Raw genomic sequence first — 15,890 nt, 5'->3', positions numbered from 1 at the left:
AACCGATCCATTGCTTTCAGCATTTGTGCACTCAGTTATTCAACTACTGTTCACTGAGCATCTACTATGAGCCTAAGCACATATGACAGTGAACCAGACCAACGAAGGCTCTGCGCCCAGGAAGCTGCAGGCTAACTGAGGCAGGCGACTGGATAGGTGTTAGTGGAGGGGTCCAGCTTGATAGGCAGGGCCTGGGCTGCTCTGAAGGCCCTTCTAGCCCAAGGCTGTGCTTTCACAGCCCAGAGCAGAGAGCACACCCAGTCCAGAGCTCTTCCCAGCATGGGCTGGTCTCCATGTTGCTGCCAGCTCAGCTGGTCATGGTCTTTTCCCAGGTTTGGTCGCAGGCGTGTGATCGTCAAGAAGGGGGTGAGGAGCAACAGCTTTTATTTCATCTATCTGGGCACAGTCGCAGTGACCGAGGATGACGATGGGAGCAGTGCCTTCCTGGATCCCTATCCGATATTGCTGCACAGGGGTGGCTGTTTTGGGGTGAGCCTGGGGAAGGGCCTGGATCCCTGGGGTGGGGGTGGGAAGATGACAGGACTCCTGCTAGAACTTCTGGCCAGGCTCAATCCTGCTTCATATTCTGCAAGTCAACACCCCACATGGGCCCCAGCACCCTTACCTGGCAAATGCTGATTGAGCTGGACCAGGTGATGTCCAAGTTCAACCTCTTCACCTGTGGTCTCTAAGGGGTATTGTTCCCTATAGGGAGAGTTCTCCAGCTTCCTCCCCTCTGGCCTGTTCAGGCCTGTTGTCTCTTTTCCCACAAGCAGCAGATTAAGAAGGAGGAGGTGGGCCCCCAGTGGGAGAATGAGCAGGAGTCTAGAGGGGCCAGGGAACGTGCGGTCTGGGGAGGAGAGATTTCGGGGGGAAACAGAAATAGGGAAGATATGTGTAAGGCTGTGAACAGGAGCAGGAGGCAGCCTCACACTTGCCCTTGTCCCATCCACCCAACAGGAAATGGGCCTTCAGAGTGCTTCAATAAGGAGGACCACCGTGGTCTGTATGGAGGAAACAGAGTTCTTGGTTGTTGACCGGGAGGATGTCCTTGCGAATAAGCTGGACCAGGAAGTTCAGAAGGAAGCTCAGCATCGGTTTGAATTTTTTAGGTAACTCCGCCGCCTTCATTCACCATTTTTTCCCCCTGTGTGTTTAATGGGTGCTTGACTTTGTCCTAGGCCTGATGGGAAACATACTAGGTATTGTCCTCTCTGCCTGGAATGCGCTGGAATATCCACATCTCACCCAACTTCTCTGTCCAGCAAACTCCTATTATACCTTCAGGTCTCAGCTCAAATATCCCTTCCTGTGGAATAAGAAGAATACCTAATATATATTGAGCACTGGCTGGGCCAGGCACTTTGTACCACTTGTCAAATTTAATGTCACATTCAGTCCGATGAGGTTGTTTCTCTTATTTTCCTTTGTTTATAGATGAGAGAACCAAGGCTCAGGATGGTGAAGTGCCCAGCATCTCTGATTCACAAGTCCCTGGGCTTCACCACCCTACCTCACTGACCAACTCCTCATCCCAGAATAAAAAGTGTATCCTGTCTATGCTTCTATTACACCCTGTGTTTCTTTAAACCTCCATCCAAACTATAATTCTTGATTACATAATAATTTCTTTACAGTTTATATGCCCCATCAGACAGTAAGCAATATGCTGTCAGGGACCAGATCTGTCTTTTTCACTATTGTAATCCTCATATTGTCATAGTGCCAGGCACATGCAGGTGCTCAACAAATAAATATTGAATAAATGAATAACAGGATATAAATAATTGCAATCACACGTGGGTAAGAAAATAAGCACCTTGGGCCGGGTGCGGTGGCTCACGCCTGTAATCCCAGCCCTCTGGGAGGCCGAGGCGGGTGGATCGCTCGAGGTCAGGAGTTCGAGACCAGCCTGAGCGAGACCCCGTCTCTACTAAAAATAGAAATAAATTATCTGGCCAACTAAAAATATATATAGAAAAAATTAGCCGGGCATGGTGGCGCATACCTGTAGTCCCAGCTACTCGGGAGGCTGAGGCAGTAGGATCGCTTAAGCCCAGGAGTTTGAGGTTGCTGGGAGCTAGGCTGACGCCACGGCACTCACTCTAGCCCGGGCAACAGAGTGAGACTCTGTCTCAAAAAAAAAAGAAAATAAGCACCTTAACTATGGGTACTATATTTAACCAGAGAACAGAACTCAAACATAGCAAAAGATTCTTGTTTTTTTTTTTTTTGAGTACTTACATGAAAGGCCACATAGGATATATAAATGAAATCTCATTTAATTACTCTTTAGTTATATACTTTTATGTAAAAGAATAAAAATCCACTGAAGAATCTGCACTAGCTCTGCAAATCCAGGTTGTAGGGCTGCACAGCTACAGAGAAGTGTGTTGGCAGAGGGGTCTGGTCCCTGTGGTTGGAGCTGAGAGAGGTGGCTTCATGAAGGGGGCTGGAGCCTGGGAAAGGGGGGATTCAGTCCTGAAGAGAGGAACAGTTCATTTTTCATTTTTATTTTTTGTTTTGTTTTTGAGACAGAGTCTCACTTCGTTGCTCTGAGTAGAGTGCCATGGCATCAGCCTGGCTCACAGCAACCTCAAATTCCTGGGCTCAAGTGATCCTCCTGCCTCAGCCTCCCAAGTACCTGAGACTATGGGCACATACCACGATGCCTGGCTAATTTTTATATTTTTAGTAGAGATGGGGGTCTCGCTCTTGCTCAGGCTGGTGTTGAACTTCTGAGCTCAAGCGATCCTCCCACCTCAGCCTCCCGGAGTGCTGGGATTACAGGCGTGAGCCACCAAGCCCGGCCCATTTTTCATACTGTGGAAAAATAGGTCTGGTTCCAACCTCAGCTGTTAGGTTTATCAGCGATGTGACCCTAGACAGGTTACTTCATTTCTCTGGGCTTTAGCCTCCTGTGCTGTAAAAGGTGGATAATGACACCTCTCTCCCAAAGTCACTGTAAGGATGGAATGAGATGAGCTTGGTGGGAGGGGAGGACCTGGAGAAAAGGGCGGAGGGAGCAGAAGTGACAGTGGGACAGTGGCTACTTACTACAGGCTAGTTGATTGAGTAGGGAGTGGAAAAACCTTCCCCCTAGGCATCTTCCACAGTAGAAGAGCATGTTCTCTCTCTGGAAATTGCTATGATCTGGGCACCTCATGTGACGGAAAGTGATGAATTCTAACAGGCCTTTCCCCTCAGGAAGATGGATCTGTTTGCACTGTGGTCTGATGAGAAGCTCTGGCAGCTCGTAGTCCTGGGGAAGACAGAGAAATTCTCCTACGGGCAGTTGATCTCAAAAGACATTGTTAAGTCATCTTTCATCATGTTTGTCTGCAAGGTGAGAAGTCTGGGGGTGGGGGATGAGTATGAAGCCGGGAAGAGTGTGTCTAATATAATGTCCTGTGGCCAGACAGAGAGGGTTTGAGTCCTGTTCTGCAACTGGCACCATGAGCTTCCTTTTCTGAGTTTCTGTGTCCTAGTACAAAAGGCCTGCCTCCCTCGGAGGGCTGCTGCCACCTTTAAGATGTATAGCTATTATGTTAGAAAGAGGACCAAGGGTTGCTCCCTCCTTGAGCTCATATGCATGTTTATTTATGTATAGATGCATTTTTATATTATATATTTGGCTCTTGAATCTTAAAGATGCCAGATCATCTTTTTCAAAATCATAATCTTTAAATTGTAAAAGTGATATGACTACATTATAAAACTTTCTGGGAAGAGGGAAATTACCCATAAGCTCATTACTTTGGGGTAGAGTTTCAAAAGTGGAATTTCTTGGTATCATAATTTTTCTTTTGCAAAGCAGACTTTATCCAAGTGGGCCATCGAGATAGGTTTAGGGACCACTGCAATGGGGTCTAGCAGTCAGGGACAGAGATTGGGCTCAACTCCCAGTTTCATGATGTTTGTGGCTCCTGGAACAAATTGCCTTCCAAAAGTGGGAGTGTCCACCTTACCTGGCTTCCAGGATGTACAGCTTTACCAATGCCACCACACCTCTGCCAGCCTTGCAAGTCATTTTTTCAGAAGTTTTCGAATTTAATAGGTGGCAATTGCTGCCTCACTGAGGATTAAATATATATATTTTTTCTGATTCCTAGTGAGATTTATCATGTGTGTTTACTATTAATATCTAAAGTTTGTCTTTTGCAAATTGCTCTGTAGCCTTTGCCACCTTCTCTCTATTGGTTGATAATGAAAAGAAAATCTAACATTTATCAAGTTAGACTGGTAAATGCTTACCTTATAGCAGGCTCTGTGTTTCACATGCTTTATCTCATTTCAGTCTCAGTAGCCTAAAGGAGGTTGGCATTGTCATTATTGCCATTTTACAGAGGAGGAAACTGAGGTACATTAAGGCTAAGTGGTTATCCAAGGTCCCACAGGTGATGAGGGGCAGAGGGTTCAACCCAGGTCTGTCTGACTCCAATGCTCTTCTCAGGAACTGGGATTTGGGATTTGAGTTGATCTTTCTGTCAATTCCTTACAGGTGAAGACACCACAGGCATTTGTTGAATTTTTGTCAAGGTTGCAACACATTGGTCCAGGCTCTGGAGGGATACAGAGATGAAAAGACTGATTCTTTCTCTTTACATATCTCTTCCACTAGAATCCATGCATAGACAAAGTTGTCAGTGCCGAGTACCAAGAGATTGGTGCAAACTGTGCAAGTTACCAAAATTCAGGAGAGGGAACTCTCTTAAGGCTGGAGGCTTTTAAGGAAAGCTTCCTGGAGGGTCTGGAGTGGTAGATGAGCCTTGAAGTATTGAACCAGCAGACAAAAGGAGGGAGTAAGAGTGGTAGGGTGCTGGAGGTGGCTTGTATTGGCCTTCAAGAGCTGATTGTTGGCTGGGCACGTTGGCTCACACCTGTAATCCTAGCACTCTGGGAGGCAGAGGTGGGAGGATTGCTTGAGGGCAAGAGTTCAAGACCAACCTGATCAAGAGTGAGATCCCCATCTCTACTAAAAATAGAAACAAAAAATTAGCTACTCGGGAGGCTGAGGCAGGAGGATCACTTGAGCCCAGAAGTTTGAGGTTGCTGTGAGCTAGGCTGATGCCACAGCACTCTAGCCAGGGCAACAGAGTGAGACTCTGTCTTAAAAAAAAAGAGCTGATTGTTAAATTTTCAGGAATTTTGCAGTTGATAAAACACAATAATTACTAAATATTAGATTATATAAACCTATAGTTAAATAAGCTATATTGAAAACAAGGATAATAAATACTGAAAATTCACCATTTCCTAAAGATGTCACTGCATTTTACTATTATCTTTGAGGTTATGTCTATCATATTTATCTGGTAGAAATACCGTGCAATTGTGTGCATCTCTTCCCAGCCCCACACTCAGTGGCTTCACTTTGGTGGCTTACAGTCAGCCATGTGGGAGTATTCACACAATGGAATCAGCAGACAGCCCAAGTCAAGTCTTGATTTCTGACTTTGCTGATTGTCTTAGGAAAGCATTAAGAGAAATTGTTTATAATGCAGATTAAATTTAAAAGTGGGCTGGGTCTGTATGTGTTACACTGTGCGGAGAAAGAAATTGAGAAAATAGTCTGATAATATATAAAAACTGTTGTCTGATTCATCATGGAAATTACATCATTAATGAACAAGTACAGTTCTGACATACATAGTGCTAAAGCTAAAAGAAGTTTCAATTTAACGAATATAATTTATGTAAGAGTGAGAAATAGTTTCACAGATTACAGATCAGATTTAATAACATTAAATTTATTAGGAAAAGAATGAATTGGGATGCAACTTCATTTGTCAAATTACAGTTGAATTGCAACTGTAGATTGGCCGTGGATACAAAAGTTCAGCCAAAGTCAACCACAGCATTCTGTGAGAGTTGATTGGCTCTATGGAATTTCCAGTAAGAGTATGGCATATTTTATTATTTATAAATTGTGTGGAACACATCCTTTACAACAGTAAAATTTATATACATGCTACTTTTTTCTGGAGAGCTAACTATTAAACTTACTGACACCACTGGGAGTGTGTGAGTGTGTATGTGTGTGTGTGTGTTGTTATTCTGGGGTCAGTCCCAGAGAACAGAATTAAGTCTAGCTAATATAAGTAGAAAGGGATTTATCGCAGAATGTTAAGTGGCTAACAGATTTCCTGGGGAGAAGCCTACAGAAACAGACCCTAGAATGAAAATGACTCCCAGCCACCTCTTAGTCAGAGTCCAGAGCTGGACTGCCACAGTGCTGCTGTCCCTGCCATCTCAGGAAGCCACTGCTACCGCCACCATCTCCAGTAACAAAGTGGGTGTCTGGCACTTCCAAAACCAAGCCTTGTCCAAGTGCATCAGGTTGGTGGAACCTAAGTCACATCCAGAACCTTAGCTGCAAGGGAGCCTGGGGAATGAAGCGATTGGCTTCATCTCTGCACACTGAAGAGGGACTGGATCTCTGCAGAGGAGGGTGGGAGTGAGGTCAGTGCCAGCGAGGGCACAGTAGGGCTATGCTTGGGGTTATGATAAGTTTGGAGAATCCTGATGATCGTGTAACAGGCAATGAGAGGTTGGTTGGAGAGCCCTGAAGGCCAACCTGCAGAATTTTCAGTTCCTTCTCTTCCCTGATACTTGCTAATTCTTTCCTAAAATTTTGAGGTGATCACCTCCAAAGCCATGAAATAACATATATCCCCAGATTTATCGTGAAGCTCTTTTGCTACTTTACAGCCTGGAATGATGGGGGGACCAGTGGGAAGGGATATAAATCCAAGACTTCTTTTAATCAGCTTGATTACATTCTGACCAGCAGAAAGTGAGGGATGCTTCTTAATCTGTTTTGCCTCCATTTCTTCATCTGTAAAATGGAACCACTCACCTTCTGAAGTCTGATAAGGATGAGAATCAGTTTAGCCTATGCTTCCTCAATTCACGTTCATCCTTGAATCCAGTGGTTCTCAAAGTGTTGTGGCTGGAGCAGCAGCAGCACTTGAGAACTCATGTCAAAATGCAAATTCTCAGACCCACCCAAGAGCTGTTAAATCCAAAACTCTGGGAGGGAGGTCTCAGTAATCTGTGTTTTAACAAGCTTTCCAGGTGATTCTGATGCACGCTAAAGTTGGAGAACCCCTGGCCCAAGGGAGGAATTTTCAAATTTTGGTAAGCATGAAAACACCTAGAGTGCTTTCTAAAAAGGCAGATTACTTTCTCACCCCAGAGATTGATTCATTAACTCTGGAATCTGCAATTAAGGGCTGCTGCAGGTGATTCTAATGCAGGGGTACCTGGAAAAATAACACAGAAGTCACAAAATGACAGCAGGTAGGGGGGGCTTTCAGAGGGCCCAGCAGATGAGATTGGTTTGTTCCTTATAGTGTTTTATTAAAATCTGATTTAATCGTTAATGTGAAGATTTTACATAAAAATTCTGATTTCTGGCTTTTGAGAATTCAGAACATCAGGCAACACCAGGTTATAGTTTGGTACAAGGCCCCCTCTGGCTGGAACTAAAAAGCGCCTACTCCCTCTAAAGGGACTGCTCTTTTTTCTCATTTTTGTTTCCTGCCTGGCCAGCGCCTTGAGTGTTTTTTGGGAAGGAGACCGGACTGCCCAACTCCTGTAGTTTACTCATATAGCCACTAGAGGGCGAAATCAGCCTCGAGTCCCTGGGCATCCTGGGAACCTTGGAAAATATTAATATGATTTCCCGCCGGCATCACAAATGTAATTAATGCCCATAATCAATTCATTTTGAACAGTTTATCATTTGGGGACACATGATGGAACTTTTCTCTCCACAAATACAGATACAATTAAAAGACCCATGAGAAACTTTCCAAGAGGGAACTGCATTGGTGTGTGTTTCTCTGGCTCCTGCGGTTCTTTGGTGATAACTGTTGAATGAATATTGAATAAAGCTTCAAGTACAATGCCTGGCATATCAGGGCTTTTTTTTAAATTTTTTTTTTTTTTTGAGACAGAGTCTCACTCTGTTGCCCGGGCTAGAGTGAGTGCCGTGGCGTCAGCCTCGCTCACAGCAACCTCAAACTCCTGGGCTCAGGCGATCCTACTGCCTCAGCCTCCCGAGTAGCTGGGACTACAGGCATGCGCCACCGTGCCCGGCTAATTTTTTCTATATATATTTTTAGTTGTCCATATAATTTCTTTCTATTTTCAGTAGAGACGGGGTCTGGCTCTTGCTCAGGCTGGTCTCGAACCCTGAGCTCAAATGATCCTCCCTCCTCGGCCTCCCAGAGTGCCAGGATTGCAGGCTTAAGCTACCGCGCCGGGCCTATCAGGGCTTATTAAATGTTTGTTCCATTCTTCTCCTTCCTCTTCAACAGGAATTTGTCTTGAATCTTAACCCTTGATAATGTGTCTCTTAGAGTTCCCACTAAAAAAGGGTAAAATTTTTAAAAACATATAAAATAAAAAGAAAAAGTGACATCTTTCTTACCTGTCAGATTAGCAAAGATTAAAAGGATTGTGAAAACCCAGTGTTGGCAAAATTGTGTTATATTGGGCTCTGTTATGCACTGGTTAAGAGGGTGTAAATTGAGCTAACCTTTCTGGAAGGCAGTTTGGCGATGCATATCAAAATTTTAAACATGCATACCTTTAGGAATTATCCCTAAGGAGATAATCAAGCATTGTATTAAATTAGGATAAACTAGATGATGCTGCAGTTATAAACAATCCTTAAATTTCAGTGGATTAACTAACCAAGATACATTCCTTCATCACTCTACTTGCCCATAGGTCATCAGAGAGGCCTTGCTCCTTATGGTCACTCAGGGGCTCAGGCCACTAGAGATTTGACCCATGCTCCCATGAACAACAGGACAGGAGAAGGGAATGTTGAGAGTCAAGCAGTAGCTTTTAAAGTTCTACTCAGAGTACAAGTTACTTCGCTAAAGAAATCTAAGAAAATTGGCTAAAGCAAGTAAGAAGTCCCTGCCTAATTCAAAGGATGGAAAAGTACAATTCTGCCATTTGCCTCAAAGGAGAACTTGAGTATTTGTGTGCTGCCTTAATGACCTCTTTAGAAATTAAGATGTATCTGCAAGAATATCTGTTAGAGTTGCTCTCTGTTGCAGATCACAGAATCTCAACTGTGGTGGCTTAGTAAATATAATAGTATTTTTTTCATGCAGTAATCATTCTAGAATTAGGCAGTCCAGGACTGGAACAGCTGTTCTAGGAAGTCTTCAAAACCTCAAGTCCCTTCTAGTTTTTCCCCTCATCCTCTACAGTTTATAGCTTTTGTCGTAATGGTCACAATATGGCTATTTCACCTCCAGCCATCACATCTGAGTTTCAGGCAGAGGAAAGGAGGAAAAACAATGGTAGCTTTCATGGGAGTTTTATCCAGCAGTCTTCCACTTACATCTCATTAGCCAGAACTGGGTCACTGCCACCCCACTACAGGGGAGTTTGGGAAAGTGGTGAGTTTTTTTTAACTGGGGACTTTGTTGCCCTGAACAAAATCAGAGTTATATATATATAATACTGACAAATTAGAAACAACCAAATGTGAATCTTCAGAAATGTTTTCTTGAGGTATAACATATATGCAGTAAAGATTTGAAATCTAAACTTTACAGCTTGATAAATTTTTGCTTATATATGCACTTGTGTAATCATCACCCAAATCAAAATAAAGAACATTTCCAGCATTCCAGAAAACTCTTCTGTGCCCTTTCCCAGACAAAATTCCCCACAAAGGTTACCAGTCTTACGACTTATATCACTATAGATTACTTTTGCCTATTTTTGTACTTTATATAAATGGAATCATACAGTATGTACTCTTTGTGCCTGACTTCTTTTGCTCAACTGAATATTTGTTATTTTTAATTTTATAAATTATGGTACACATAGAATAATATGTAACCATTAAAATGATAACATAGAACCATATCGTTTGGCATGGAAAGATGTCTTTGATTTATTATTGAATTTCTAAAAAGGTTACAAGTCTGTTTTACATAAATGAATTCATTTACAAAAAATTATATATATATCTTATATGTTTAGAGAGAAAATTTTGAAATAATATTCAGCAATATTTTACTACCAGTTATTTCTGGGTGTTAGGATTATGTAGTTTTAACTTTCTCTTTGTTCTCCTATTTGGTTTGAATATTTTTAAACTTTTAATTTTGGAATAATTTTAAATTTATAGAAAAATTACAAGAGCAGTACAAAGAACTCCTTTATAAACCTTAACCAAGCTTCACTGATTGTTATTAATATTTGCCACATTTGCTTTAGTGTGTATATATATATTTTTCCCACCTGAATCATTTGAGAGTTAAGTATCATTTATCATGCTCATTTACTCCTGTACACTCAAGTAATTGTTTTCTAAGATCAGAAATTAACCACAGAATAATTATCAAAATCAGGGAATTTTAATATTTATATAATATATAATCTACAGTTCATAATCAGTTTCTCCAGTTGTCTCAGCGACTTCCATGTTGATATTTTCCCAATGCCAGCATTGTATTTAGCTCTTATGCCTTCTTAGCTACTTGAATTTTTTAATGAGTAGATAACATTTTCATAAAAAGAAAAAAAGAACCTGAAACCACTTGCATTAAGTAGATAAAACAAAATGGGATGAGATGCAATTTGAGAGCTTATCTGCCAAGCCTGGCCTGCCTGGGCCTCAGGGGCTAACCCTTTTGTTGTGTCCCTTGATGCGTCCAGGGCACCTGTGAAGTCCTGAGGCTGCTAGACCTGGGGGAGTCCCCTTCCTACCTCAAGTGGGTCTGGCAGCACCTGGAGCTGGTAGACGACCGGCCTCTGAGGCGCCGCTTCAATGGTGAGCTGCTCCCCCACTCTGGCGGCAGGGGGCGCCTGGGCCCGTCCTGTTTCCCATTCCCAGCCCGTAGAATCCGAAGTCGCAGCCAGCGGGGCGGGACGGGATGTCTGGCTGGATCCCTTCTTCTACCTGCTGTGGAAACCTGGTCCACAAGGCCCTGCCTTCCCTTCCGGCCTCCTCGCCAGCCTTTTCCCTGTCGCTCTTCCCATTTTCCCACGTGGCCATCTACTCCTTGCCTGTCACTTCCCACCCCCACTCTGCCCAGCTCTCTTCTGCTTTTTAATTTTTTTATTTTACTATTTTTTTTTTTTTTTTGAGACAGAGTCTCACTCTGTTGCCCGGGCTAGAGTGCCGTGGCGTCAGCCTAGCTCACAGCAACCTCAAACTCCTGGGCTCAAGCGATCCTCCTGCCTCAGCCTCCCCAGTAGGTGGGACTACAGGCATGTGCCACCATGCCCGGCTAATTTTTTCTATATATTTTTAGCTGTCCAGGTCATTTCTTTCTATTTTTTTTAGTAGAGACGGAGTCTGGCTCTTGCTCAGGCTGGTCTCGAACTCCTGAGCTCAAACGATCCGCCCGCCTCGGCCTCCCAGAGTGCTAGGATTACAGGTGTGAGCCACCGCGCCCGGCCGTCTCTTCTGCTTTTTAGATCTTGGCATAAGTAAACATCCCTTCCTCAGAGAAGTCTTCCGATTTCTCAGGCTAGATCAGCATCTTCCATCCCCACTGTGTCCCGTTCAAGTGCCCCGTGTTTTTCCTCTGTGGTATTTAACCCCACTGAAATCATACAACGGAATCCGAAATGGTGGTTAAATATTTGTCTCCCTTGCTAGAATATAAGCTCTTTCAGGGCGGGCTTTGTATTCCCAGGGCCTACTACCACACCTGGCATCTAGCGGGCACTCAGAAGCCAATCACAGAGTGAATGGATAATTGTGTCTGTCTTGGCTGTTCTGTATGGTTATGGGCACATCCCAGGCTGTAAATATGTGTGAGAGAATGCCCGGCCCCTGTTACACCCTCTTGGCTGGAAGCAGAAATCTAGACCTATGTTTTTTAATAGCTGAGCTTTATTCTTTTATAGGGATATACAATATTAGCTACCTTTTACAGGTATTTTGAGTTATTTCCAGTTTTTCACTGTCCAAATTTTCACCCTACTGTGGTGAATTTCCTGGTTTGTCAGCAAGGAAACATACTGGACAAATTCTTAGAATCACTGAATCAAGTCATTGATCCAGCACATACTGGCTTATGTGCATTTAAAATATGGATAGATGTTGTTGCATGCCTTTCTCAAAGGTCATACTCAGGGCACGTGTGTTCTGTTAAGCCAGGTCTATTCCTCGTGGAGTTTGGATTTGTTTTTGCTAACATTAATTTTAATAGTTGATTCTAACACTAGAGATCTCTTTTTAATCAATGTTATTGAGGTGTAATTTTTATACAATAAAATGCACACATTTTACATGTGTAGTTCTATGAATTTTGACAAATTTATACCTCCGTGTGGCCACCATAATGAAGTTACAGAACATTTCCATCACCTCTAAAAGCTCCCTCGTGCCCCTTCCCGGTCAATCTCTGCCCCTCACACCTGCTCTCAGCAACACTGATCAGCTTTCTGTCACCATCGGTTGCATTTGTCTTCCCAGTATGGACTCTGTGTCTGACTTCTTTTACTCAGCATAGTATTTTTGAGCAATTGGTTTGCTCCTTTTTATTTCTGAGTTATACTTCCTTGGAGATCATTTTAATAACTCTCATAGAGGGCCTATTATATGCCGGCACTGTGCATATCACATACTTTACCTGTAATTCTTACAATGGTCTTCCGAGGGCTCTAAGGATTACATGACTTGTCCAAGGCTCTATGGCTAGTCATCCATCTATCTTTTATCGTCACCCCTGCCCCAATTTGAAAGCTCAGTTTAAAAAGCTGAGATAAGTGTGATCTGCTAATGGAATGATAGTGAGCTTTGAATCAAATACACCTGAATTCAGATTCAAGCTTTGGTCCTTTTCTGGGTAAGTCGAACTCTCTGCTGTGCATCTTATCTCTTAGATTAGGCTAATTACACCTGTCTGGGTATAACTCACAGGAAGGCTCCAGCACAGGGATGTTACGTGGAGGCCACAGTGTTTTTCTTTTCTTTTTGTCTTAACTCCCTCCTGTGCCAGACTGTCCAGGCAGGTTCCTATGATATATTTCTTCCACCACCACCATAACTGTCATGTATAGAAAGACCTACTAATGTGTTTTCTTGTGCTTTCTCTAACAGAACCCTCTCCTAGGGAGAGATTTAAGGAATTCCAGATCAAATCATATCCTCTACAGGACTTCAGCTATTTGAAACTTCTGCATCTCCAGAAAGCCTGGGAGCAAGAGGGGACAAGCGTCAGTGGGACAATCAAAACCTCAGGAAATAGCCTCCCAAAGCTCTTGGGCCCAAAGATCAAGTAAGCTCAGCTCTTGGCAGATACAGAGTCCAGATTGCAGTTGAAAAGGGGGCTATGACTTACATGGCCGAATGTCGGGGATGCTGGCAGGGGTCGAGGGGGCAGACACAAGTCCACCCCAGAGAGATGGGTGTGTGCACGTAAGGCCACCTAGGTTTGCTGTCTATGGCCTGCATTCTCCACCTCTGACTCACAGGGCCATATTAGGTGGCCTTCTTTTCTCAGGGCCTTAGTAACACACTTAAGGAAGGGAAGGATGGACCTTCTAGCTCTGACATTCTGTTGGTGTATGTGCTGCTGGGCCCTTTTGATTCTGAGCTTCTTCAAAAAATTCTACCCATCTAAGGGAGGCAGTTATAGCTCAGTAATAAGAGCCCAGGTAGTCCGTCCAACCCAGGCTCAGCTCCTGGCCTGGCCACTTATTTTAGCTCTGTGTCCCTGGACAAGGGACTTGACTTCTCTAAGCTTTATTTCTTTCTAGATAATAGTAGCTAAGTCTCAGGGTTGTTATAAGCCAGCAGTTGAATGAGAGTACTTCTGTGCCTGGTACTGAATTATCTAATTTAACCCTATGAGTAAGTGCTATTATTATCACTCCCATTTTTCAGGTGAGGAAACCAAGGTACAGAGAAAGATTAAGGTCCTGGTCACACAGGTAGGAAGTGGCAGAGCCAGGACTCAAACCTGAGCAGCTTGTTAATGCTCGGTCTTTACAATTGTCACTATGTGCTTTTGCTTTCCTAGAGAGGATGAGAAGCAGAAAAGGACATTCAGTGGGGCCCAACCTAGAATCAGCTCAACCCCAAGCCCAGAGCAGCATAGCCCCCTCCCCTCATTACATTTGGTGTTGAGGTATCATAATGGTACTAACAAGGGCTTCAGTGTCACAATCCCCTTGTCGCCCCAAGGGCCACTTCACTCAAGTCCTTTGCCTGTTGGTACGTCTGAGCTGCTCTCCTCCATAACGAGCCTCCATGACTTCTGTTCATTCTGAGGAACCCAGTGCTTGAAATCCCAGTCCCAGTCCTTCTGAAGGTAGAGATGGAACAGACCCAGTTTCTCTGCTGTGAATCAGTCAGGGAGAAGGGATGAATTGGATCCAGAAGTGAAAAATAAAAGACATGCTAGGCATGTGCCATTCACGTCCATGTCCTGGTGGGCTGGGAATTGAATCCTGTCTTGTTTATGTGCTGAGCAAGCTCAGCTATACTCTCGGCTGGTAAATAATCTTTTCCTGCCTCTAGTCCAAATAGCACAGCCTGCCTCTGCCTTCTATCCAGACAGAGACCAAAGAAAGCACGGCAGGATTGCCTGTGTGAAATTAACTCCAATATGAACAAAGTACAGGGTCTCCAGGCCACCCAGGGAAACCTGTCTTTGTAAACAAATAAATAAGCCACCTCTTCTCTGCCTTCCTGTCAAGTAGAGCCCCAACTTCTGCCTTGTCTCCGGGAGTACAGAGCTTATTCCTTGTCAGGCAGTCTATTCCATTTTCAGACAGCTCTGTTAGAAATTCCTTCCTCACGTTGAGCATAAGTGGGCCTGGACTTCTGGCCCATCAGGCCTGGCCCAGCTGAGGGGTCCCCAGCCCTCCTTCCACAGAGTGGCTGTCAGGTGTTCAAAGGGGCCCCAGCTCCTGCCCCTCCCCAGTCTCCTCCCCATGTCCCCAGTTCCTGGCAATGGGAGTCAGTCTCTCCCAGGGATCTTGAGTTTTCTCACCTTCTGGGAGGTGTGAATTCTCCAGGGAGGGGAGCTCTCACCTTGTACCAGTGTAGGCTGGTTAGGCAGGGCCTCGCTCAGGCTGGCTGTATCACAGATGAGTTCTCTCTAACAAGCTGTCAAATTTCAGATCCAAGCATGCTCATTCGATCAAATGTCCCATGATCAGTACCAAGTTTGGTGAGCTCCCCAAGGAGGCTGTGGTGGGGGCCTACATGAAGATCCACACTGTGGAGCAAGGAGAAATCATAGTAAGTGTGCAGAGAGCTCTGTTCACGACACAGCATATGAAGGAACCCTTGGGGGGAAAGACCACATGGAAGGGAGGATGTCAGAGGGACTCAGGGCCCACTGAGAGAGCTCCCAGCAGCCACAGCTAGAGCCATTGGAGCAAAACAAATAAAGCAGTATTTGATTCTAACTCAGAGTATAAAATAAACATCCATGAGTGCATATTGCTATAAATGAATAAATTAATAAATGGAGGACAAGAGACAAATCTTCCTACAGAATAATTCCAAGTAATTTATGTAGATGCCCTGTCCTAAAGGAGAGTGTAACTCCTCAGTCCTTAAACGTGGGCTGCGCACAGTGACCTTCTGTCCAAAGAATACAGTATGGGAAGAGGGGGAGATGGAGTAACTTTCCAGAGGAAAGTTACCCTGCCTCAGCCGGGTGATGAAGGCCAAGATCAACAGTAATAAATCGTGTTTATAGTGTTCCCCTTGGTATGCTGTGAGGAGAATGGCACTTCTGTGGTTGTCCTCTTAATAACTGTAACCCAAGTCTAATCATGAGAAAAACATCAGACAAATTCTACTCGTGGAGCATCCCACAAAATACCAATGAGTGCTCCTCAAAACCATCCAAGTTACCAAAAACAGGGTAAGTCTGAGAAAC

General features: G+C 44.0%; 1 protein-coding gene across 3 annotated transcripts in view; it reads left to right on the top strand.

The window, feature by feature from the left end:
* CNBD2 (cyclic nucleotide binding domain containing 2) overlaps positions 1-15,890 on the top strand; it is a 43,017-nt gene that overhangs the window by 17,429 nt on the left and 9,698 nt on the right. For all 3 annotated transcript variants that reach the window (XM_045528670.1, XM_045528668.1, XM_045528667.1), the window contains 6 exons: positions 333-489; positions 961-1,112; positions 3,208-3,346; positions 10,696-10,810; positions 13,094-13,271; positions 15,121-15,241. In XM_045528670.1, the coding sequence (XP_045384626.1) occupies positions 333-489; positions 961-1,112; positions 3,208-3,346; positions 10,696-10,810; positions 13,094-13,271; positions 15,121-15,241 (862 nt within the window). The remainder of the gene's footprint in view (positions 1-332; positions 490-960; positions 1,113-3,207; positions 3,347-10,695; positions 10,811-13,093; positions 13,272-15,120; positions 15,242-15,890) is intronic.

Source organism: Lemur catta, chromosome 17, assembly GCF_020740605.2.
Source record: "Lemur catta isolate mLemCat1 chromosome 17, mLemCat1.pri, whole genome shotgun sequence".
Lineage (NCBI taxonomy): Eukaryota > Metazoa > Chordata > Mammalia > Primates > Lemuridae > Lemur > Lemur catta.
Note: the sequence above shows the minus strand (reverse complement) of the source record. Positions and strands in the feature narration are given on the sequence as shown.